Source organism: Lontra canadensis, unplaced genomic scaffold (genome assembly GCF_010015895.1).
Source record: "Lontra canadensis isolate GAN:19392208 unplaced genomic scaffold, GSC_riverotter_1.0 scaffold19, whole genome shotgun sequence".
Lineage (NCBI taxonomy): Eukaryota > Metazoa > Chordata > Mammalia > Carnivora > Mustelidae > Lontra > Lontra canadensis.
The window spans coordinates 9812319-9839074 of NW_022631013.1; the positions used below are offsets into that span (position 1 = coordinate 9812319).

Consider the following 26756-nt stretch of genomic DNA (forward strand, 5'->3'; position numbering starts at 1 on the left):
GCCACCTAGTCATTATGCCCCAACAGTAACTACTACCCTGACTTCTAACAGCATGGAATAATTTATTAATTTATGCAATAGCTTTTAAAGGAGTTTTTCACAAGAGTGGTCTTGTCCTCCTTCAGGTCCTTTCCTTGTGGTTTCCAGAATGAGTGTTCCAAAACTATCACTCTATCATGTGATAGAGTGATAGTTAAAAATTCACCAGTGACCACTCCAGGGCTCCTGGGAGGCGCAGTTACTTAAAAGTCTGACTCAATCTCAGCTTGGGTCTTGATCTCAGGGTCCTGAGTTCAATCCCCCTGTTGCAGGATTTTTCTCCCCATTGGTTCTTGATCATGCCACTTTGAAGAATGAAGAGATAAACGAATGAAGAGATAAAGAGAGAGTGATGGACACCAAAGTAAGGTTTATTGTGTGATAGCAAAGTGATAGTACAAAGCTCCCAAGGAAGGAGGGGACCCAAAGGGGTTACCACCAGAATGTCTAAGTTTAGGAGTATTTATGGGCTTGTTGGCAGGCTGTTTTAAACTGATTAACCCTTCCTGTGCCTGTTATCCAATCAGGTTTTTGTCCTATGGGAAAGGGTGGAGCGCTCCTTCTAGGGTGTGTGTAAAATCCTTTGAAGGGTGGTTTTCTTTGTCGGGGGGCCTTATCCCCGCCTGCCTGCCTTCCAACTATCCTTCATTACCAATGTTGGGCTCCATGCCAAGCATGGAGCCAGCTTAAAACAAAAAACAAAAAGCAAAACCTCAGCAGTGGCTCCCAAATGTACTTAGGATGAGATATGAGTTTATATAAAGTACTTTACTGGCTATGCCATCCCTTTTCTTTTTCGTTTTAAGATTTATTTATTTATTTATTTGACAGGGAGAGAGAGAGAGAGAGAACAGGGGGAGGGGCAGAAGGAGAGGGAGACAAGTTGACTCCCAGCTGAGCAGGGAGACCAACTGGGGCTCAGGGCTTAATCCCAGGACCCCGAGATCACAACCTAAGCCAAAATCAAGAGTCAGACGCTCAACCGACTGAGGCACCCAGGTGCCCCATTCAACCTTTTTTTGATACTCTACCCCTTGTTCACTTAGCTTCAGCAAAATAAGCCTCTCAATTCTCTGGTTATAGCACATTCTTCCCATCTCGGAAACTTGAGCCAAGCTGTTTGCTCTGCTTGGAATGCTTTTTCTTGTCTTTTTCTCTTTTTCATCCTTCAGTTGTCAGGATAAGTATCACCTATTTAATTAGGCTTTCCCTGACCATCTAATCTGAAATATGTTTTCCCTTATCTTGTGATCCCATTATTTTCTTTTTTTTTAATAGGTTTTGATTGTTTATCAATTGTCTCTTAGTCCTTGACTGTAAATTCATGAAAACAAGGACCAGGTTTACATAGCCAATGCTCAGCACACTGTAAATACTCAATAAATGTTTACTGAATGAATGAATGAGTGAATGGATGTAGCCACTGTTAACCTTCCAATCTTCTCTCTTACCATCGAACTATTTGATTTTCCCTACTTATCTCGCTTTTTTGTTCTGGGCCTTTGAACTTGAACTTGCTATCCTTTTTGCTTGATGTTTTGAACCCCCCCCCCCAGCTTTATTGAGATATAAGTGTTGGATAACCTTAAGTTTAAGGTATACAAGGTGATAATTTGTTACATGTATGTGTTACAAAATGATTACCACAGTAAGGTTAGTTAACACATTTAACATGTCCTTCGTCTCCATAATTACCATTTGTTGTTGTTACGGTAAGAACATTTAAGGTCTATTCTCTTAGCAACTTTCAAGTACACAATACAGTATTGTTAAGTACTGTCACCATGCTGTACATTAGATCCCCATAACTTATTCCTCTTAAACCTGGAAATTTGTATCCTGTAACCAACATCTCTTCGTTTCTCCTACCCTTACTTCCTGGCACCCACAACCTACTCTCTGTAAGTTTGGCTTTTTTAGATTCCACATATAATTGAGATCATACAGCATTTGTCTTTATCTGACTTTATTTCACTTAGCATACTGCTCTCAGTGTTCGTCAATACTGTCCCGAAAGGCAGGATTTCCTTCTTTATGGTTAAAGAATGTTTTGATGGTTAAGGAAGGTTTCCTGGAGGAGATGGGTTTGTGCTAAGTCTTGAAGCATAATTTGGGTTTGAATTGACTGAGTAGAAGCAGCAGCACTGTTGTAGCCTGATCAAGCACTGAGGAAGATCAGAGAGCTAAGTCAACCACTCATTCCACACTGGTTGCCATTTAAGAAATGGCAAGCACTGTATTCAGTCTCAAGGATAAAGAGATAAATAAGACATGATGATCACAAGTCAAAAACCTGGAATTATGATCTTGCCCTCACATTTTATAGGCTGGTCTTTCTATTCTTTTTTTTTTTTTTTTTTTTGGATCTAGTTTTGACCTGTATTCGAGAGACCAGATGGGTTGCTCCAGGATCTGGTTGCCAGCCCTGAGGCCAAGCAAAGGTGGAAACCCACATCTGGTCCTGCTTTGCCCTGAGCTGCAGCCTTAGCCCCAGGATCCTGCTTGCCACCATCTCAGGTGCAGGCAGAGAGAGCCTGGGAGAACTGGATGTTGCTATTGATTCATTTAAAAAAAGAAAAATACAAAACAAACAAAGAAACAAACTCACTTTATTGATTTGGAACTTTTTCTTAAACAAAGAAAAATACACTAGGACTCCCTGTCCTCCCGCCACAGCGGCATATAATCCACCATCTGGGGCAGAGGGTGGGCATATGAAGGCCATTGACCCCTGTATTCATTTAAATGTAACCTCAAAGAGGCTTATTCTGCCTTTCTCCTGCCTCCATTTAAAATTTATATTTACCCCTGGTGCACCTGGCTGCTCAGTTGGTAGAGCTGGCAACTCTTGATCTCAGGGGTTTTGAATTTGAGGTGACATTGGGAGTAGAGATTACTTAAAAATAAAATCTTAAGGGGCACCTATGTGTCTCAGTTGGTTAAACATCTGACTCTTGATTCTGGCTCAGGTCATGATCTCAGGGTTGTGCGATCAAGCCCTGCAATGCTTTCAGTGCTGGGAGTAGAGCCTGCTAAAGATTCTCTCTCTCCCTCTGCCCCACCCCCCTAAAATAAATAAATAAAATAAAATCTTTTTTTTTTTTTAAACTGCATTCACCTCCCACCCAAAAAAGAATAGTAAAAAGTAAAATTGCATTCACCCCAAAATTTTCAGTTTTAGGCTCTACTTTAATCACCTTCATTAGTACTCACCCAAACTGGCAATGATATTATTTATCTAGTAATTACTTGTTTTTGTGTGATTCAGTCTAAGCCACTAGAATGTAAGCTCCATGAGGGCATGACTAAATCATTTCCATCTCATTCACTACTGTATCCTTGGCATTTAGCATAGGGCCTGTCACATAGCAGGCTCTCAATATATATTTGTTGAATGAATGAATGGCTCTTTCTTAAGAGCTCCTCAGAGTCCAGGAGAAAGATGTAAACAAATAATTGCAATATAGCATTGGCGGTGATATGATATGTACAGATTTTTATGGGCATGTTAGATTAGGAATATTACAGTACTTTGGTTAAAAGCAGACATGCTTAAGTGGGATGGCCAAGGTTCAACTCCAGGTTCTAACATTTATGCACTGGGTGACCTTGGTAACTTTCTTAACTTTTCTAAATCTTTTTTTTTTAAGATTTTATTGATTTATTTGACAAAGAGAGAGTGAGAGAGGGAATACAAGCAGACGGAGAGGGAGAAGGAGAAGCAGAGCAGGGAGCCCAATGTGGGGCTCCATCCCAGGACCCTGGGATCATGACCTGAGCTGAAGGCAGACACTTAACCGACTGAGCCACCCAAGCTCCCCTCTAAAAGTTATTATACTCAGGAATGGGGAGCCTGGGTGTCTCAGTGGGTTGGGCCTCTGCCTTCGGCTCGGGTCATGATCTCAGGATCCTGGGATGGAGCCCCGTGTCAGGCTCTCTGTTCAGCGGGGAGCCTGCTTCCCCCTCTCTCTCTGCCTGCCTCTCTGCCTGCTTGTGATCTCTCTCTGTCAAATAAATAAATAAAATCTTAAAGAAAAGAGTTATTATACTCAGGAAAACAGATGTTCTGGTATGGATGTCATGGATTTTTTGACAATTAAACAGGATACTGCTTGTAAAGAGCATGTCACATACTGATGCACAGTATATGCTAGCTATTTTTCTTCTAGCTATTATTATTAAAGAAAGATTGTAGCTCCTTAAGAGCACTATTTGACTTACATGTGTTAACATACACAGTATGAAAAAAAAAAGCTGGTCCCCTAAAACGTGTCATTCTATAAGGTCAGAATTAACCTCTCTAAAACAAACACCCCCACCTCTCATTTATCTTCCAAGATTTCCGTACCTTTTCTCTTTGTTAGAAAGAATCAATTCTTCAGAAGAGCCCTGGTTGAGGAGTGACTGGGTGGCTCAGCCAGTTAAATGTCTGTCTTTAGCTCAGGTGGTAATCTCAGGGTTCTGGGATGGGCCCCATGATGGGCTTCCCTGGTCAGAGGGGTGAGTGCTTCTCCCTCTCTTTCTGCCCCTCCCCCTGCTGTGTGTTGTGCACTCCTCTCTCTCTCTGTCTCAAATAAATAAATAAAATCTTAAAAAAAAGAAAAAGAGCCCTGGTTGAAGGGCATCAGTTGATGCCGTACAGACGGAGGTAAGTGTCCTGTTTTCTTTACCACCAGAGGGCACCAATCAGTCAAGTCATTTTACCTGTCAAAACACTATAGGAAAGCTCTAGGAAGCTGTTTCTGCCATCCATTCATCTGACAAATATATTTTGAGTACCTACAACATGCCAAACACTGTAGTAGCTTGTATATAAAAAAGAACCTTGTATAAACAAGACCTGTCATCCTTATGGAATTTATAATATTGAGCACCTACTATGTGTCTGAGAGGTCCTATTAGACATGAGTGTGGAGGGTGGGGTTCAATTTGTTGTTGTTACTGATTGTTTTCCTGCTCTTGGCTGTTAGCTCATGACAACAATTACTTAGTGTCTACTTTGTTTCAAACAATGTGCTGGTTGCTGTAATTCCAGGCATGAGTAAGACACACTTGCAACCTACTAATAAACAATGTCTTACCTGCTAGGATAAAAAGGCATGAGACAAATTCTAGACTTCCTCTGACCTGAGAATGGAGAACCTTAGTACACACTTCATTATCACATTAGGTTATGAGCCTTCAACAGATACATCTTTATTAGCCCTCTACCTTGGGGCCATGATCATTGCAGATGTTAACTAGGAATTTGTGAGTTTATTTGAACTCAGGGAGCAGCTTTTGGTCTGGCTGTCAGGTGTATGTTACAGTGGGTTAGACTAGAGATCTACCATCTTCTGGGTCAGGGTGGGACTGTGATGAGTTTATGAGGGTGAAATGCTTTGAAGATGAACTTTCTGCCTATTTGTCCATTCACATCCTTGTTATTAAAGGTGTCAACATCATCTCCCACATTTCCAGGTCAGCAATCTTTTTGTCCCTAAATTGAATGGTAGAGGAAGGGAAGTAAGAATGGTTGAGGGCTGGTAGCCAGAATACAGCTATGTCTTCAATTTTTTTTTTCTTTCTTTAAAGCTCCTATTTATGGATCATTTACCCCGTGCTAGTCATTGTGTCAAATGCTGTATATAGATGATCTCATTTAATATTTATAATAGTTTAAGTTAGGTGTAATTAACCCTTTATTACAGAAGCTGATGAATAAGGAATGGATAATGTAAATGGTGGGGCTAGGGTTGGAACTTAGGATCTTTTTGATCTTCAAATTCTAAATGTGTGGAACTATCACAGTATCCTGACTTTTCTAAGGAAACGTTTCAGTGGTTATCACAGGACATGCCTTCCCAAGAGAACAGGCTACTCTAAATCTTGAGGATTTAAGACTGTCTCCGCATCTCACTTCAGTTATGATTATCTTAAAAGTCCCTCAGTTCCACATCAGACCTTCCAGTTGAAAGATCTATAGGGGTCAAAGTTCAACCACAGAGCGCCTGCATGTGTGTGTGTGTGTGTGTGTGTGTTTGTATACATTTTTTTTTGTTAAAGATTTTATTTTTAAGTAATCTCTACACACAAGGTGGGGCTTGAATTTGCTACCTCAAGATCAAGGGTCTCAAGCTCGGGGACTGAGCCAGTCAGGTACTCCCATAGTACTTCATTTTACAAATAACTGAGGGTTGCCTAGAGCACTTGCCCCAAATCACAGGGAAGGTCTAGGAACCCAGGTTTAGTCTGCGTTACTACTTCTCTCTTTATTTCCCACAACTTCCTCTTTGTAGTTAAGAAGAGAAGTAGAAGCTGGCCTATCTGCCTTCCCCATTTCTCGGATGGGAATCTGCTCCCCCACCCCACCCCACCACACCCGGGTGGGTGACACACTGCTCTCCAAAGAACACACGGGCTTGAGGGCCCTGCACAAGATATGTCGGGACACTTGTTCCCACCGATAAGATTCATAAACTCAGCATATTCGTGTCAAGCACCTACTAAGTGCAGGGACGGCCGACTTTGTGTCACGGAGAGAGGCCTGAAGAGGACCAGGGTTCCACGGAGGATGGCTGTGGAAGCCTGTGGATACCTACGCATAGGGAGTGGAAGGGAAGGCGCTGACAGCTCTAGGACCAGTGGTCCCTTCCTGGGAGCTCCCTAGGAACCGCGGCATCCAGCCGCACACCGTCATTTTGGGGCCAAGGGCATCCCCTGTGGCTACGCTCGTTCGGCACAGCAGCTTGGCCCTTTAAGGGCGGGGGACACGCGTCGGCGTCACAAAGCGCCGCCACCGCGCCGGGTGGCAGAAAGGAGGCGGGGAAATGAGCGGAGGAGGGCGGGGGAGGGCGAGGAGGGCGGGGGAGGGAGGGGCGTGCGCACGCGCGTCTGGCCGCCCGCCTCCGAGAGCCGCCCTCCCTCCTGGCGCGCGCCCCTCCTCCCTCTCTCCCTCCCTCCTTCTTCTTGGCTCCGTCGCTCCCGCGGCGCGAGGCGCTCTTGCTCTTCTCCTCCTCCTCCTCCGTCGTCGCCCCTCCCCCCGCGCAGCCGCTGCCGCCGCCGCCGCCGCCGCCGCCGCCGAGAGACCCCCGCGCGCCGAGCTCTCCCCGCCCTCCGTCCCCGCGCGCCCTTCGGCCCCGGCAGCCCCTGAGAAGAACGAGAGGGCGAGCGAGCGCGGCGCTCCCGGGCCGGCTCGGCCCCCTCCCCTCACCATCGCCGGCGCTTCGCCGCCCTCCTCCGCTTCCACCCCCTCTCTCCTCCCCCCCCCCGTCAAGTTGAGGCCCCCTCCGGGGGGGGGAGGCCCGGGACTGGGAGCGAATTCCCCTAACTCCCTCGGCCCCTCCCCCCACTTGGCCCGAGTGTGAGGAAAAGGGCCCGGCCCGGCCCGCGTCGTGTGTGAGGAGGACCCGGGCCGGCCCACGGGCCTTCTGGGGCCTGGTCCGGCCCGCCGGTTGTGTGAAGACAGGGGCCCGGTGCGGCCCGGCGGAGGGCGAGCGGAGGGGAGGGGCCTCGTCCGGCCCGGCGGGTGCGAAAGGACTGGGGCTCCGGCCCGGCGCCGCCGCCGCCGCCGCGATGGCCCAGCAGCAGATGACCAGCTCGCAGAAGGCCCTGATGCTCGAGCTGAAATCCCTGCAGGAGGAGCCGGTGGAGGGCTTCCGGATCACCCTGGTGGATGAGTCCGACCTCTACAACTGGGAGGTTGCCATCTTCGGACCCCCCAACACCCTCTACGAAGGCGGCTACTTCAAGGTACCCCTACCCCCTCCCAGAGCAGGCTTCCCCAGGCGGAGGCCTCCGCTCCCCGCGGCTTGTGGGGCCAAGAGTGTGAGCGCGAGTGTGTAGAGGGGGCTCCTCACCTCGGCAGCCCCCTCCCCCCATCCGTGGAAGCAGGAAGGCCTTGCTCACCAAGTGCCTTTTCTTTGTCATGGGGGCGGGGGCTGGAGGCCAGACTGCACCGGGAAATAGGAAAGCCTCTCTGGCTAGGGTAGTGGCTACCGGAGGAGGAGGGCTGTCTTTGTTTTGTTTCCCCAGCTGAGGGTGTGTGGGAAGAAAGGTGGTCTTTCCTGTCTCGTTTTCGCATCAGAACCATCCCCGCGCCGGCTGGAACTGCCCCAGAGGGCAGAGTGACCTGCGCTTAGTGGATTGGATCTTTCTTTTTTGGGGGGTGAGGGTGGGGGAAGGGTATTAGTCTGTCATTTCAGTGGCTGCCTAGAGACCTGACACTTTGAGGATTTGATGGGCCTCTTGCGTGCTGGTAGTTCCAACTTCGCATTCCAGTAGGCGGTAATGAATAGGAGGACCCTAGGGGTGGTAAACAAGGGTGCCTGCGTTTCCTTGCCTTTCTCTACTTGAGGGAACGCTAATTTAGCCCCCTCTCTGTTTACTTCAGTGGTATTTCAAAATGCCCTTTGTCCTCACCCCGCCACCAACTTCACTGGCTACCTCCTACCACCCCCCCCCAATGTAGGAATATCTGCAGACGGTGGAACGTGTTATGTAGGGAGATTGATAGTTTTCCACTTCAGGGAGACAGAAGAGAAACGTTTTTACTCAGGTGGTTAGCTCTAGCGAATGGGGTGGTTTCACAGATGAAAAGTATCTGAGGTGAGAGGTTTTCGCTGAGTAGGACTGTTCCTTAGGCACCCATTATTTTAGAACAGTGGTTATTATCATGATATCCTGAATCCAGTGGTTTTCTTTCTTTTTTAAAAATTCCATTTCTTTTTTTAAATTTTAAGATAACTTGGCGATATTGGGGTTTATTGGGGTTGTTTTTGTTTTTTTTTATGTTTTTCTTTTATCATTTTTATAGGGACAAATCATAGATTGAAGGTAGAATGTTTTTAAATAGTGGAGGCAGAGACAGAAAATTAATGCTACGGAATCCATTTAATTTTATTTCCAAAAGTAAGTAAAATAGAGCAGTGAGTCAATCTTTGTTTTGAAGGGAGGGGCTATCTTGGCATAAGTTTTAAATGAGTGTCTTAGTCATGTAGTTATGATGTACATTTTTAGGACTACCCAGTTTTGTTTTTCTGTCCTTAAGGTAGAACCTTCAGTGTCAGCTTTGAAATTGGGTCAACTTTGTAGAAAATGTGAAGAATTGACAGGGAGTTGTTTAATATTCACGCCTGTGGTAGTCTGTGAATACCTAGTATTTATTTATTTTAAATATTATTTATTTATTTATTTGAGAGACAGAGATCACAAGTAGGCAGAGAGGCAGGCAGAGAGAGAGGAGGAAGCAGGCTCCCTGCCGCACAGAGAGCCCGATGCGGGGCTCGATTCCAGGACCCTGGGATCATGACCTGAGCCGAAGGCAGAGGCTTTTTAACCCACTGAGCCACCCAGGCGCCCTAAAAACACATTTTTAGAAGATTGTGTAAGAGCAGTTCTCTTACCAACTATATGCTTAACGTCTTGTGGTCACCGTACATTGTACCTTTTAGATGCAGATATTAACGAACAAGTTATTAGTGACAAATTGGAGAAGGTATTGCTGTGTCTGCTGGCTAACTTTAGTGACATGAAGTTTAATTTCCATGAAGTGTCATTATTTGGAACAGTTGAGAGTCAAGGTGAATGGGTACTAATTATAATAATCTCTATTTCAGTGTTTTGAAAACTATGTGAAAGGAAATAATGGGTGCAAATTGCAATATTTTTGCTTAAGTGGCAGGAAAAGGACTGTGGAGAATCCTCTCAGTTTGAAATAGGGAGTATGGGAAGAGGATTCCTTACGGTGGCAAACATTGATTTCAGTTAAGTGCTTTGTAATTTCAGTCCTACTAGAAAGAATGGTTGAATTTCTTTGTATATGTTAGATTTCTTAATTTTTTTACATTTATTTTATTTTTTAAAGTTTTTTTTTTGTTTGTTTTGTTTTGTTTTTTAATTTGAGAGAGAGCAAGCATGAGCAGTGTGGAGGCAAAGAGAGAGGGAGAAGTAGACTCCCTGCTGAGCAGGGTGCCTGACCCAGTGCTGAATCCCAGGACCCTGAGATCATGACCCGACCCAAAGGCAGACACTTAACCAGACACTTAACCACTTAACCTGGCTAAACCACCCAAGCACCCCAATCTTTTTTACCGTTAATTAGGACATTTAATAATGTATGAAAATTCTTAGACAGGTTTTATGTTTTAGTTTTGTGTGAGAATTCTGTCAGTTTTGTTTTCTTATATTTTATTCCTTATCATATGGCCTTTTATCCCAAAAGTCTTTTGTTGAAAAAAGGCAAGGGGTGCCTGGGTGGCTCAGTGGGTTAAAGCCTCTGCCTTCAGCTCAGGTCATGATCCTAGGGTTCTGGGATCCAACCCCGCATCAGGCTCTCTGCTCAGCAAGGAGCCTGCTTCCTCCTCTCTCTGACTGCTCTGCCTACTTGCGATCTCTGTCTGTCAAATAAATAAATAAAATCTTAAAAAAAAAAAAAAAAGGAAAAAAGGCAAATTTATGGTCACGAGCAGTTAATACTGGTGACAGGTCTAAAACCATTGTTTTTTATTTCATTGCTTTTGTCATAAAACAAGGCTTTTAGTGTATTCCACTACAGCTGCAGTTAAAAGTTGGCACAGACCTTTTCCTACCACTATTCTCCCATATCAAATGATAGTTCTTGAACATTTAGTATAATTTATTTTCAAGTTAAATTCTTTTATTTTGCATAATAGATTCTGAAGGCAGTGAGACCGCCATTCATTTTTAAATTTTTCATAATGTTACTCTTTTACTTTTACATATTAATAGGCTTCTTATTGATCTTTTTCACCATGAAATAGTTGGCTCCAGTCTAACTATGGCATCTGTTGTGGTAGAAACCGGGACTTCGTATTTCACAAATTTTTTTCTATTCATCTTGCTTTTGTTTTTTAAACATCTCAAAAAAAAATCTCAAGTTGTGTGTTTCTTAGCTCTGGGATTTGGGGGTAGCATGTGTGATGGGTATAGGTAGTTTCTTGTTCCTGTTTTTCTGGGTATTATAAAATCTTTTTGGCCTTGATTTTTGCCCAGTCTTGATCTCTTAAGACTTACCGAGTGAACGTCTTTGCTGCTTCTATTTTTTCCTCAAGGGGTCACTCATTAAAAAACACAAAGTAGGGGATGCCTGGGTGGCTCAGTTGGTTAAGCGGCTGCCTTCGGCTCAGGTCATAATCCCAGTGTCCTGGGATCGAGTCCCACATCAGGCTCCTTGCTCGGCAGGGAGCCTGCTTCTCCCTCTGCTTCTGCCTGCCTCTCTGTCTGCCTGTGCTCGCTCACTCTCTCTCCCTCTGTCTCTGACAAATTAAAAAAAACAAATAAACAAACAAACCACAAAGTAGGAAATGGCTTGGAACAGAGAACACCTCTGAACTTAATTTTGCTGCTGTGGAGCAAGTTGGAATTTTATTATGTTACTGGATAAATAAGTTGTTGATCAAGTGAGCAGTTAATGATGACTTAACAAGTTCACTATCTTTTCAAGTACTTCTGCTAGTGATCATAACTTAGTATGGCTGCTTTGGTATAGAACTCCTTGGAGCTCCTGCATTATGTACTGAAAGCGCGGTAGCAGTGAGTCTAGAGATCAGAAAGTGAAGAGTGCCTAGGGGTGCCTAGCTGGCACAGTAGTTGGTAGAGCATGTGACTCTTGATTGCAGGGTCATGAGTTCGAGGCCCATGTTGGGTGGAGAGATTAAAAAAAGAAGGAAAGAGTATTTTTCGTGATGTTCATAACTTAAAAGTTTAAATGATACAGAAGACTTAAAATATTGTAGTTAACTTTTCATAGGTTGATTTTATTCAGTAATGTGGTTGAGACAGTGAAATACAGGTTTTTCCATTTTTAGAAAATTTCAAACTGATAATTTAGGAAAGTGTTTGTTATATACTATAAGTTTTCCTTAATCGAAGCTTCTTTATCAGACTTAACACTTTCATTTATTTATTCATCTTTTAGAAAAGATTTTAATTTATTTCATAGTGAGAGAGTGTATGCATGGGCAAGGGGTGGGATAGAGGGAGGGGTAGAGGAAGAGGGAGAAGCAGACTCCTCCCTGCTGAGCAAGGAGCGTGATGTGGGACTCCATCCCCTGCCCCGGGGATCATGACCCCCAGCCAAAGGCAGATGCTTAACAACTGAGCTATCCAGGAGCCCCTACTTTGATTTATATTAAAGAAACTCATCAATAGTTTTAAAAAATAATGGATATGTATTATTTTAATTTGTTCTGGAATAAAATGAATCTTTTCTGTACTTTGTGGTGCCCCCCCCCCAAAAAAAAACCCAACCCAAAACCTACCAAAATTAACCTTTTAGGCCTGGCAATAGCATACTCTATTTTGTGACTCTGATTCTTAAGATAGAGTTGAAACAATTATTTAAAAAAAGTGATTCTTAGTCTTTTTGTTATATGGTTTCTTTTGAGAAACAGTTTTCTTTAGGAAAACATTGGTACATATAAACTAGTTTGTATACATTTTCAGAGGGTTAACTGGTTAAGAATTCCGGTTTTAAAGGATTTGGATAGGCAACTTAACTTTAAAATCATAAAAATAGTGCTTTTAAAAAAAATAATCATATAATGAGTCTTTCTGTAATTAAAGCTATCTTATTTCTTAATTTTTCCTCAGTCTCTCTGAGAATACCTCTTAGAGCTTTTAGCTGTAACCTTTTCTGGAAGCTGAACTTGGCTTGAGTGCTGAGTGAACTAAGGCAACACTGTAAATGGAAACATAGTTAATGTCCAGTGGTTTGGGGCACTACTGTAAATGTAGTTTTAGTGTTCCCCCACATGGCAAAAGTATAGCACCTCAGTATTTTATAGAATATTCTTTTATCCTGTTGATTCCAAAATGCTTTTTTTAAAAAAATTTTAATTTTTTAAAAAAGGATTTATTTATTTATTTGACAGAGAGAGATCACAAGTAGGCAGAGAGGCAGGCAGAGAGAGAGAGAGAGAGAGAGGAGGAAGCAGGCTCCCTGCTGAGCAGAGAGCCCAATGCGGGACTGGATCCCAGGACCCTGAGATCATGACCTGAGCCGAAGGCAGAGGCTTTAACCCACTGAGCCACCCAGGCGCCCCCCTAGTTAATACTTTGATTGCAGCATGTTGACTCCTGTTTTTCCGAGATTTGTGTTAGTAATTTTTACTAAGTACTCAACAAAGGCAAAGTGCCATATGAAGAATAGCTATAGTAAGGGAAAGTATTAGGATATTGGTAACCATAGAGCTTTTATGAATGATCTTCTTAAAAATCTTTGTGCAGGGGCACCTGGGTGGCTCAGTGAGTTAAGCCTCTGCCTTCAGCTCAGGTCATGATCCCAGAGTCCTGGGATCGAGCACCACATCAGGCTTCCTGCTCAGCGGGGAGCCTGCTTCCCCACCTTTCTCTCTGCCTGCCTCTCTGCCTACTTGTGATCTCTCTCTCTCTCTGTGTCAAATAAATAAATAAAATCTTTAAAAAAAAAATCTTTGTGCAGACTTTACAGAAATGTGAAGCGTAGGTGTTAGGTATGTGTTTGTAAATCGTAACTTAAATCAAACTTTAAAGTTTTTATGGTTTTTTTTTTTTTTAAATACCTTACCTATTAGCTCATGGGCATGTTTGAGCGCACTCCCCAAAGCTTTAAAGTTTGAGCATTTGTCAACATAACTATAGTTTATCATGATAAAACCTTCTATTCCATTTTTGCAACTTAGCATTACTGTTCCTAGTTTAAGATTCCAGAAGAACCTCACTTGTTGGAGACAAGTGAATAAAGGAAGCCATCTAACAAATTGGGCCACCTCTGCTAATCTGTTATGGGGAAATAATAGTGAGGAAGGATTAGAATTCAGGGTTTAGGACTACAGAACTCCACCTTGCTTGAAAGGTCATATTTAAAACTAAATCTTTTGGGGCACCTGGGTGGCTCAGTCAGTCAGTTAAGCATCTGCCTTTGGCTCAGGTCATGATCACAGGTCCTGGGATTGAGCTACATTTTGGGCTCTCCACTCAGCTGGGAGCCTGCTTCTCTCTTGCCCTCTGCCTCTCTCCCCTGTTCCTACACTCTCTCTTTCTCTGACCAAATTAAAAAAAATTTTTCTTTTACTTAAGTTTAAAGGTCCCAAGGGTAATTATTATCTGTTCCTCCAAATTATGGGTCGAGATTTTTATGATGACTTCAGTTTATATCTTAAATTCACTGGAAAAAATGGATTTTTTGTTTTTGTTTTTGGACCACTTGAATTAGAGAATGATAAATCTTGTTGCAGAAAGATTTTTTTTAAATTGGCAAATATATTTAATAGCAACTTTTCTCATTACTTTGGGGAGTGGGTTAGTGCTAGTGTTGAGAAATAGAAGTCTTTTTTTTTTGTTTGTTTTTAAAGATTTTATTTATTTATTTGACAGAGAGAGAGAGAGATCACAAGTACACAGAGAGGCAGGCAGAGAGGCAGGCAGAGAGAGAGACGAGGAAGCAGGCTCCCTGCTGAGCAGAGAGCCTGATCCCAGGACCCTGAGATCATGACCTGAGCCGAAGGCAGAGGCTATAACCCACTGTGCCATCCAGGCGCCCAGTGCCATAGTTTTAATCTAGATTTCCAAATTTCATAATTCATTATTTATCTGTTTTGTTGTATTTGCTGCATGGGCAGCTGATATTTATTTATTTATTTATTACTTATTTTTTTAATTTTTTAAAGATTTTTATTTATTTATTTATTTGACAGAGAGAGAGATCACAAGTAGACAGAGAGGCAGGCAGAGAGAGAGAGGGAAGCAGGCTCCCTGCTGAGCAGAGAGCCCGATGCGGGACCTGATCCCAGGACCCTGAGATCATGACCTGAGCCGAAGGCAGCGGCTTAACCCACTGAGCCACCCAGGCGCCCCGGGCAGCTGATATTTAATTTGAGGGATAAATCGTATGAAATAATTTAGATTATGTGGCTCACTTAGTAACATACGTAGTCATTCAGATTGTAAATATCAAATGATTACTATCTTGTTGAAGATAACCATGGCCCCCATTTATAAGATAATATTAAGAACTGGCAAAGTTACAGCAGTTGGGGCAATATGTAGAATCCTCTGTAGAAACAGAATAACTTAACTTATAGAAAAAAGTATTTTTTTTCAAAGATTTTATTTGTTTGAGAGAGGGAGAGAACATGAGCATAGGGAGGGACAGAGGGAGAAGAGGAGGGAGAAGGAGACTCCTGTCTGAGCACGAAGCCAGACAGCAGGGCTCAATCCCAGAACCCCGAGACCATGACCCAAGCTGAAGTCAGATGCCCAACTGACTCAGCCACTGAGGTGCCCGTAGAAATAACTTTATTTAATTTTCAATTAGCCAACATATAGTACATCATTAGATTTTGGTATAAGATTTTTTTTTTTTAAGATTTTCTTTATTCATTTTTGTGAGAGAGAACTCCACAAGTAGTAGTGGGATGGGGCAGAGAGACAAATAGACTCTGAGCAGGGAAGCCTCTGTGGGACCTGATCCCAGGAGCCTAGGATCATGACCTGAGCCACAGGCAGATGGTTAACCAACTGAGCCACCCAGGTGCCCTAGAAATAAGATTTTTTTTTTAAAGATTTTATTTATTTATTTGACAGACAGATCACAAGTAGGCAGAGAGGCAGGCAGAGAGAGAGGAGGAAACAGGCTCCCCGAGGAGCAGAGACCCTGATGAGGGGTCCATCCCAGGACCCTGGTATCACGACCCGAGCTGAAGGCAGAGGCTTTAACCCACCCAGGTGCCCCTAGAAATAAGATTTTTAAGTTTACTTATAGTCATACCTGATATATATATAATAAGACAAAACAATAAGTTTTATTATTCAAAACAGTATCCTTCATATAATTTGAAACTTTTGAAATTGTTGGCAGAGGCACAGGTAAAATTAGTGTGTAGTATTTTATTTTCACATGTCATTAAAAAAAAAAAGATTTATTTATTTTTAGAGACAGAGGCAGAGGGAGAAAGAGTCTTAAGCAGACTGTGCAGAGAGCGGAACCTGACTCTGTCTTACCAGTCTGAGATAAGACTTGAGCTGAAACCAAGAGCCAGAGACTTAATCGACTGTGCCATTCAGGCGTCCCTATATTCACAGGTCACTTTTGATTGAAAAATATTATTACTCAGATTATTTACCTTATTTACCAAGTTGAATCTGAGTCAGTTTTGAATATTAAATGAAACAAAAGTCCACACTAAATAAGGAAAAGATTTGCCACTAATAAGAACATTAAGAAGTTGGACAATAGGTTCTGAAGCCAGTTCTCAAAGAATTCTGAATTGTTTTGAGCAGTGTGGGTGTAGCACTGTTTGAGGGAGGGTATGGCCAGCTTTCTGAGGCATTTGCTCTGAAGGGGGCAAAGGTCATTAGGAAAAACAAACAAACAAACAAACATTTTTAAACCCATCTTGATCTTAATCACTCAACTGCTTTTTCCCCCCATTGGCTAAATAGGAATAATGATGTATTCAGGCTGCCAAGGACTAAGCCCTGTGGAAACACCTCCATGCTACTGTTAAAAAAAAAAAAAAGTAACTATGTTCTCAGGGGTCCCACCTGGAGTCCTTTGGAATTTGTTATTCATATTTCAGCATTTACCCTGAATAAGCATGACAGAAAATTTGCTAGACGAAGAGTGAAATGTCTTACTGATGATAAGGAAATTACTGTAGAATTTAGATTTAAGATTTAAATCTGGGGGCGCCTGGGTGGCTCAGGGTTAAGCCTCTGCCTCCGGCTCAGGTCATGATCTCAGGGTCCTGGGATCCAACCCCGCATAGGGCTATCTGCTCAGCGGGGAGCATGCTTCCCCCTCTCCCTCTGCCTGCCTGTCTACTTGTTATCTCTCTCTCTTTCTGTCAAATAAATAAATAGAATCCTAAAAAAAAAAGATTTAAATTTGGTTGAGCATCCATTTCTTGATTTTGGCTTAGGTCATGATCTCTGGGTCCTGGAAGCCCCGTGCTTCCTGCTCCATACTCAGCAGGGAGTCTGCTTGTGTCCTCTTTCAGCTCCTCTATGGGCTACTGCTCTTTCTAAATCCTTTTTTTTTAAAAAGGGAGGGCTTTAAAATGAGGAAAGCACTTCCTGAGCTTTTAATTAAATCTCCATCTTATGCAACTTTTTTCTGAAGATTTTTTAATGGTAAAGTATGGAATAAATTAGGTTCAGAGAGGTTCCTTAAATTAAAAATGGTGCTAATAAGTGGCAAAACTGGAAAAGTTACTTGAGGATAGGTAAGTACTATATTGAGGAAATCAGTTTTTTTCTGTTGTGACCAAAGCTAGTAGTGTGTGAGTCTAAATACTCTTAGATAATGTGCTCGTTTAAGAAATGACACTGGGTCTTTGAATTTCCTTAGCATTTGGCAGAGGAGCTAAAAGAGTAAGTACTTATTTTGGGGGGAGTCACATCCTTTGAGAATGACAGCCCCCTTCCTTCCTAATGCATGCAGTTTCAAGGAATTACTGATCTCTAAATTTTTTCCATAGACCTTAGATGGTCAACTCCTAATCTAGGATATGTGGTAGACTAAAGTGGCTAAATATTTAGACTGCTTAGTTACTCTAGTTGCGCTTTTCCCTTTTGGGAAGTTGCATTTTATTTAGTTTTGACATTTTATTATAGTTACTTGTTTCTCTGAATTAGATCTCATGTTCTTGATGACCAAAGTTTTAACTAAAAATTAAGATTGAAATATTGATTATACAGTAATACAGCAAATTATGATCTTTGTATAGGGTTCCTTTTGTAATTTAAGTACTATAAAACTGGGGCACCTGGGTGACTCAGTCTAGTGTTCACCTTCATTTCCGGTCCTGATCCCAGGGTCCTGGAACTGAGCTGCCCATCTCTGCTCAGTGGGGTGTCTCTGCTTCCTCTCCCTGTACACATCCCCACCCTGGGTGTGCGTGTGCACACCCGCGCTTACTTGCTTACAGTAAGTAAGATACTTGCAAGCAAGTATCTTATTTAATATCTAATAAAATCTTATCTAGTAAAATCTTTAAAAAAATAGCAGAAAACTTATTTAGAAGAGGTTAAAAATTTTAGAACAGTGATGGTGAGAGTGAGAGACATTACCCAAACCTGCCAGCCATAGCAACCTGGACCTCTGTAGTCGCATGAAGATAAAGATTGTTACACCTCACTTGGAAAATTTAATGAAATTAAAGTAACCTAGTACTGTTTTAGCCTGCTTTTCAGAGTATCAGAAGACACCTTTTAAAACTAGATGTTTTATTTTTATTTTGTTATTATGTTCAGTTAGCCACTGTATAGTACATCGTTAGTTTTTGATGTTATTATGTTCAGTGATTCATTAGTTGCATATAACACCCAGCGCTCATCACAACTTGTGCCCTCCCTAATATCCATCTCCTTGTTACCCCACCCCCATCCCCCTCCCCTCTGAAACCCTCAGTTTGTTTCCCTGTTTTAGAATTTCTTATAAAGTGGAGGATTTTATTTTATTTTTTAAAAAGATTTTATTTATTTATTTGAGAGAGAGACAGAGAGAGAGAACATGAGACAGCATAAGGTCAGAGGGAGAAGCAGACTCCCCGGGGAGCCGGGAGCCAGATGCGGGAGACTGGATCTGGGTACTCCAGGATCATGACCTGAGCCAAAGGCAATTGCTTAACCAACCGAGCCACCCAGGTACCCTAAAGTGGAGGATTTTAAAGTAGTGACTGTAAATGTCATGAATATTTTAATGAGGTTCTTGATAGATTAAAAAATCAGAATAATTTTTATTTATTTATTTATTTATTTTAAGAGATTTCATTTATTTATTTGACAGAGGGAGATCACAAGTAGGCATAGACAGGCAGAGAGAGAGAGAGAGGGGAGGAATCAGGCTCCCTGCTGAGCAGAGATGCGGGGGTTGGATCCCAGGACCCTGGGATCATGACCCAAGCCAAACCCACTGAGCCACCCAGGCACCCCAGAAAAGCACATTTTTCAAGCTGTATTTATGCTTTGATAATGTGTGTGTGTGTGTGTGTGTGTGTGTGTGTGTGTGTGTGTGTATATATATGGTTTTTTTTCTTATTTTAAGATTTTATTCATTTATTTGACAGAGAGAGATCACAAGCAGGCAGAGAGGCAGGTAGAGAGAGAAGGGGAAGCAGGCTCCCTGCCGAGCAGAGAGCCCGACATGGGGCTCGATCCCAGGACCCTGAGACCATGACCTGAGCCGAAGGCAGAGGCTTAACCTACTGAGCCACCTAGGCGCCCCCCCCTTTTTTAAGGATTTTATTTATTTATTTGACAGAGAAGTCATAAGTAGGTAGAGAGGCAGACAGAGGGGGAGGTGGAAGCAGGCTCCCTGCTGATCAGAGAGCCGGGCCACATGGGGCTTGATCCCAGGACCCTGAGACCATGACCTGAGCCGAAGGCAGAGGCTTAACCCACTGAGCCACCTAGGCGCCCTGTGTGTATATATTTTGTTAAGGAGTAATTTTGGTGAAGTTTAGCCAAATGTGTATGCATTTTTCTCCCCCCCCCATATATATAAAGTCTCCTAAATAAAAGATTAACTGCATCTTGCCTGTACTGTTTACATATATACCTTGACATAGGCAGGGAACTTTTAAAGTCAGTTAAATTTCTGTGTGAATTATTATAAACAAGCGCTCCTGGGTTATTGTTTGAGCTACCAAGTATGTCTTAAAGTGTACATCTCTAATGAGGTCTGTTAGACATTTCTGCTAGTATGTTGTATTTATACTAAAGACTTAAACACTGAACTGAACTGTACCTTTTTTTAATATGCCTTTTCTGTATTCACTCTCCGTGATATTGGACAGTGTCTACCCAGTTGCACAAGTCTAGAAGCTGGAAATAAGATGATTTCTGCTTTCTCTTTCTACATATCCAGTAATTTTTAGTACTTCATGTCTCTGCTGTTTAGCCCCTCCTCTTCATTCCTGCTGCTACCATGTAAGTTTATACTCACTTGTCACTCACTTGGACTGTGACGGTAGCCTCTTTGCTGTCTTAAACCTCTCCATTCAGTGATGCTACCAGAGTAATCTTTCTAAAGCTCTAATCTGACTTATCTCCACCAAAAAAAAAAAAAAAAAAAGATATCTGCTCATCTTTCACAAAATTAGGTAAAATTTATTTGTGTGGCATACAAGGCCCTTCAAAAACTGTATTTCCAGTTCTTGCCCCATAGGTAATTTTTCACAGCGCCATTGCCTAAGTTGTTACTTGCCTAGAATGCCTTTTTCAGCTTTTATGTGCTCTTTTTAGTCTGGGAAATTACAGCTTAAATTTTAAAACGCAATTCACTGTGATCTCTCCTGAAAACTTCTCAGGTTTATCCCTGTAACCTATGCTCTTCCCAGTTAGAATGTTTTTTTTTTTTTTTAAGATTTTATTTATTTATTTGACAGAGATCACAAGTAGGCAGAGAGGCAGGCAGAGAGAGAGGGGGAAGCAGGCTCCCCGCTGAGCAGAGAGCCCGATGCGGGGCTCGATCCCAGGACCCTGGGATCACGACCTGAGCTGAAGGCAGAGGCTTTATTTTTTAACTTATTTTATTTTTTTTTAATTTGTTTATTTGACAGAGATCACAAGTAGGCAGAGAGGCAGGCAGAGAGAGAGGAGAAAGCAGGCTCCCCGCTGAGCAGAGAGCCCGATGCGGGGCTCGATCCCAGGACCCTGGGATCACGACCTGAGCCGAAGGCAGAGGCTTTAACCCACTGAGCCACCCAGGCGCCCCAAGGCAGAGGCTTTAACCCACTGAGCCACCCAGGCGCACCCCCCCGCCCCGCCCCCGTTAGACTGTTTTAAGATAAACCCAGACACCCTTTCTTTTCATCCCTAATTTACTGGACTCTGCAAAAGATAAGAACTCTTTTAAAAAATATAATTGCATTTTAAAAAATTTTTAAATATTTATTTTTTATTTTTTTATTTTTTAAAAAGATTTATTTATTTATTTGACAGAGAGAGAGAGAGAGAGAGAACAAACATAGGAAAGGGCAGGCAGAGGGAGAGGAAGAAACAGGCTCCTGCTGAGCAGAGAACCCGATGTGGGACTCGATCCCAGGACCCTGAGATCATGACCCGAGCCGAAGGCAAAGGCTTAAGCCCCTGAGCCACCCAGGTGCCCAAAAATTTTTAAATTTTTAAAAAAGATTTTACTTATCTATTTGACAGAGAGAGAGAGACAGTGAGAGGGGGAACACAAGTAGGGGGAGAGAGAGAGGAAGAAGCAGTCTCCCGGATGCGAGGCTCAATCCTAGGACCCTGGAATCATGATGTGAAGGCATATGCTTAACAACTGAGCCACCCAGGCACACTGCATTATTTTACACCGAATAAACAGTAATTTCTACACCTGAAGCTAATGTAACATTGTATGTCAAATGTACTCAAATTAAAAAAAAAAATTCCTTAGTATTATCTAATATTCAGATTGTCCCAGTCATCTCATTGATAAACCTCTGAGTTTGTTTGAATCAGGATCCAAAATTATATCCACATTTGCATCTGGTTGATATGCCTCTTAAGGCCCCTTTTTTTTTTTTTTTAAGATTTTTATTTGGCAGAGAGAGAGAGGGGAAGCAGGCCCCCCGCTGAGCAGAGAGCCTGATGGGGGGCTCCATCCCAGGACTCCGAGATCTTGACCCAAGCCGAAAGCAGAGGTTTAATTCACTGAGCCACCTATGCGCTCCTCTTAAGGCTTTCTTAATTGATAACTCTACTGTTCTCTTCTCTTCTCCCCTCTTCTCCCCTCCCCTTTTTCCTTTCTTTTTTCCTTTTCCTTTATCCTTTCCTGGGGGGGGGATGGAGGTCCAGAGAGCACAGGGAGAGAGAACCTTAAGCAGGCTCCATGCTCAGTGCAGAACCTGATGCGGGGCTCCATCTCACAACTCTGAAATCATGGCCTGAGCTGAAATCAAGAGTTGGACATTGAACCAACTGAGCCACCCAAGTGCCCCTCATCTTCGTCGTCATCTTCTTCTCTTTTTAATAACAGCTTTAGGGGTGCCTGGGTGGCTCAGTTGGTTAAGCACCTGTCTTCGGCTCATGTCATGATCCCAGGGTCTTGGGATTGAGTCTGGCATCGGGCTCCCTGCTCCTTGGGAAGCCTTCTCCCTCTCCCACTCCCCTGCTTGTGTTCCCTCTCTTGCTGTCCTTCTGTCAAAATCTTTTAAAAAAATAAATAACAGGGGCGCCTGGGTGGCTCATTGGGTTAAAGCCTCTGCCTTCAGCTCAGGTCATGATCCCAGGGTCCTGGGATTGAGCCCCACATCTGGCTCTCTGCTCAGAAGGGAGCCTTTTTCCTCCTCTCTCTCTCTCTCTGCCTGCCTCTCTGCCTACTTGTGATCTCTGTCAAATAAATAAATAAATCTTAAAAAAAAATACAATTCCATGTTTTTTAGTATATTCAGTTTTACAGTCATCATGACAATCAATTTTAGAACATTTTCTTCATCCAAAAATGTCCCATACCCGTTAGCAGCCACTCCCCATTTCTCCCCAAGCTCTAGGCAACTAGTCTACTTTCTATGACTATATATTTGCCTATTCCTTAAATATACAGGTTTGTATTTCATATAAATGGAATCATATAACGTAATGGTCTTCTGTGATTGGCTTCTTTAACTTAACATAACATTTTCAAAGTTCCTGTGTTAGCAAGTAATCATAATACTTCATCCCTTTTCATTGTTAAATAATGTTTCAGTATATGAACATTTGAGTTGTTTTCTACTATTTGGCTATTAAAAATAATGCTGATACGAACATTTATGTACAGATATCAGTGTGGACCTATGTTTTCATTTCTCTTGGGTATTTACCTAGGAATAGAATTAATGGGTCATATGAGAACTCAGTGTACCATTTGAGGAACTGAGACTGTTTTCCAAAGTAGCTGCACCTTTTAATATTCCTATCAGCAGTGTCTGTCAGGGTTCTGTTTTCTCTACATCTTCACCAACACTTTATCTTTCTCTCTTTTTTAAACTTTATTTGTTGCCAGTTGAGTGTATATAATTACTGAACTGTTTTGGACTGGTGATAATTATATTTTATGACAAACTAAGGATGTTATTGATAATATTAAGAGTAATGGAAATTTACTATGTTTCTAACACAGGGGGTCACCAGACATAATCATGGAAAGCTCTAGCTCCAAATTTACCTAGCTGCGTATTTTTTCTGCATTATTTCTTCTCTGCTTTAATTCGTAAAACTTCCCATGCAGGATCTAGTCGTATCTTACCTTCTCATATCTCATGCAACTAAATTTAGATGAGTAGATTTGGTAGAGAAGAATACTAAATTCTTTGGAGTGAAATCTATCATGCGGTATTATACTGGAATTTCATAACTTTAATGATGTAATGAGGGACATTTAGTAAGGACATTAAGTTATTGTTTCTCTAGGAAAAAATTCAAGCAGCATGAAATTCTTTCTCTCCCTGAAAATCACTTAACTGTTAGACATTTAATCCTCTAGAAAATATTCTGTGCATATGCAGACATATCTATGCATTTTTAAGCTATAAATATGGTTATACTTAGGGGTGCCTGGGTGGGTTCAGTCAGTTAAGCGTCTGACTCTTGACTTTGACCTCAGGTCATGATCTTGGGGTTGTGGGATCCAGCCCCAAGTTGGGCTTCCCAGTTGGCAGGGAGCCTGCTTGAATTTCTCTCTTTGCTGCCCCTCCCTGTGTTTGCACGTTCTCTCTCTCTCTCTCTCTCAAACCTTTTAACATTTCTATTGATAATACCTTCTATGACTGACTTCTTTTTTAGGGACTGGTGGTCACAGGTAATTATCATAAAGATACTCATCCCACTCAACCCACCCCACAGGCCTAGGGCAGGGTGGTTCCCCACCCCACACTCCTAGAGTAGGGTGGTCAGATTTGTCCCCTTCTCTCTTGTTTCCCCACACTTTCACATTTTGGGGATTTCTGTGAGCCTGATCACATAATCCCCTGTATATCTCCCCCTTTGTAGCTCCTCCTGTCTCTCACTCATTCTTTCCCCCCGGAATAGTAACCCCAACTTCCTTTAGGGAGTAGAACAATGACTTCTCTGGGTGCTTCCTGCTGAAATGGGGCAGCAGGCTGTGTGGCAGTTAGAATCCAGGGATCGGTCTAGGGGCTTTGGGATGGCTCCAGGGGGGTCATGATGGGCAGCAAATGGTACATGCATCAGCACATTCAAAAGGATGTACCTGAAAGGGGAACCCACTTACACTATTGGACAACTTTTTTTTTTTTTTTTTTTAAGATTTTATTTACTACTTTGATGGAGAGCACGAGCAGCCAGTGGGAGCAGCAAGCAGAGTGAGATGGAGAAGCCAGCTCCTGCTGATCAAGGAGCCTGACGTGGGCCCAATCCCAGGACTCTGGGATCAAGACCTGATGTTTAACCTACGAAGCCACCCAGGCTCCTCTAGCTTTTTACTCTTATAAACAAAGCTTGAAGGGACATATTTTTTTTTTTTTTAAAGATTTTATTTATTTATTTGAGAGAAAGGGAATGAGAGAGAGAGAGAGAGAGCATGAGAAGGGGGAGGGTGGAGGGAGAAGCAGAGTCCCTGCTGAGCAGGGAGCCTGATGGGGGACTCAATCCTGGGACTCCCAAGATCATGACCTGGGTCAAAGGCAGTCCCTTAACCAACTGAGCCACCCAGGAGTCCTTTAAAAGACTTTTTTACATATCTATATTGTAAATAGATTTGCTGGATTAAAGATAGATGTATTTAAATTTTATTAGAAAGTCAAATTACCTTTCAGAAATACTAATTTTTTTAAGATTTTATTTATTTTTATTTGAGAGAGGGAGTGAGAGAGAGTGAGAGGGGAGAAGGTCAGAGGAAGAAGCAGACTCCCCATGGACTTGGGAGTCTGATGTGCGGAATTGATCCTGGGACTCCAGGATCATGACCTGAGCCAAAGGCAGTCGCTTAACCAACTGAACCACCCAGGCGCCCCACAGAAATACTAATTTTTATTATATAATGTATATGAGTATTATCAAACTATAAAATTGGCAGTTCTGATAAATCAGGTTTAATGATGGTTGTTTCCCTTAACTGTGAATGAAATTCAGGTTTCATGTCATTGGCCATTTGTAATATATATGTAAGTTATTTATACTTGTCCTTTGCCCATTTTTCTTTAGGTTTTGTTTTTGTTTGTTTTACCAAGGATAAAGGATGTTTACATAAAGAAGGTCATCATTTGTCAGATACATTGCTTGTTGCAATATCTTTCCCTATGTGTCATTTATGGATGATGTAATTTAAAATGCTGTGCTAACAATTCTGCCCAAGTTGGGGCACATGAGTGGCTCAGTGGGTTAAGCGTCGCCTTTGGCTCATGTCATAATCCCATGGTCCTCGGATCGAGCCCTGAATGGGGCTCCCTGCTTAGCAGGGAGCCTGGTTCTCCCTCCACCCTTTCCCCGTACTTGTGATTTCTTTCTCTCTCTGATAAATAAATAAAATCTTAAAAAAGAAGAACAAACAGAAAACAATTCTGCCCAACTTAAACATGAAGACAAGCGTGGAGAAAATTGTTTGTCACTGTCATGACAGTAGGGTAGAAGAATTTGTAGGGTTTAGAGTAAGCTCTCGTAGAACATTGTCATGTGAATGATTCATAGCCTATGAAACAAACTTGATACAAATAAGGTACAGGCTGATTTAGAGTTACCTGTGTATTTTACTGTGAAAATGGTAATACCACCTTATAAAAAATAAAATGTTAAAAAAATATTAATCTCCCTTTTACGTTTATTATAGGAAGCTTTAAAAGTTCCTGAACCTATGAAGAAAATCACTTGTAAAGATGCTACTTAAAAATAATTTTTTTTTTTAAGTAAACTCTTTGCTCAGCGTGGGGTTTGAACACATGACTGCCGAGATCAGCAACTGAGACAGCCAGGCACCCCTAGAAATAATACTTTTAGGGGCACCTGTGGGTGGCTCAGTGGGTTAAAGCTTCTGCCTTCAGCTCAGGTCATGATCCTCAGATCTGGCCCTGCATTGGGGTCTCTGCTGAGCAGGGAGCCTGCTTCTCCTCCCTCTCTTCTCTGCCTGCTTGTGATCTCTGTCTGTCAAATAAAGAAAAAACAACCTAAAAAAAAAAATACTTTCAGAGATAATACTTTTAATATATTTTCTTCTGAATATGCCATTGTTCATTTAAAATATTAGATACTGTGTATTCATTTTTTTTTAAACTTAATATATTTAGAATATTTCCCCAACTACCCATTGTTTGACCTTTTCTCTTTTGTCGGACCTGGAGATTTATTTTGTTTTCCTAAACGATGCTATGTTGAATACATTTTTTTATTTGTACTTATGTGTTTTTCACATAAGTTTCTGGTACCAAGTTTATTGGGTCAAAAGGTATGAACAGCTCCATAATACCTGTAGAGAAGATACTTTGAACTGTTTTTCTTTTTTTAAAGATTTTATTTATTAGAGAGAAGCAGACTCCCCCCACTGAGTAGGAAGCCTGACACATAGGGCTTGGGGCCCGATCCAGGGGATTATGACCTGAGCTGAAGGCAGAGGGCTTAACTGGCTGAACCACCCTGGCTCCCCCTTAACTGGTTTTGACAAGATAAGGTGCAATAGTAAAAATGCTAGTTTTCTGTCGGGCTAAGATACCATTAAAGAGTTGGCTACTCTGCCTAGGTTTTAGATAATTATATGTGGAAAATTAAAGGAATCAGATTAGCCAAAACAATTTTTTTGAAAG

The 26756-nt window shown here is 42.2% G+C and overlaps 1 protein-coding gene across 1 annotated transcript in view; it reads left to right on the forward strand.

Annotated features, from left to right (window-relative positions):
* The first annotated feature begins 7305 nt into the window (after nt 1–7305).
* UBE2R2 (ubiquitin conjugating enzyme E2 R2) overlaps nt 7306–26756 on the forward strand; it is a 119990-nt gene continuing 100539 nt past the window's right edge. The window contains exon 1 of the mRNA XM_032860390.1: nt 7306–7770. Within this exon, the coding sequence (XP_032716281.1) occupies nt 7594–7770 (177 nt within the window). The 5' untranslated portion in view covers nt 7306–7593. The remainder of the gene's footprint in view (nt 7771–26756) is intronic.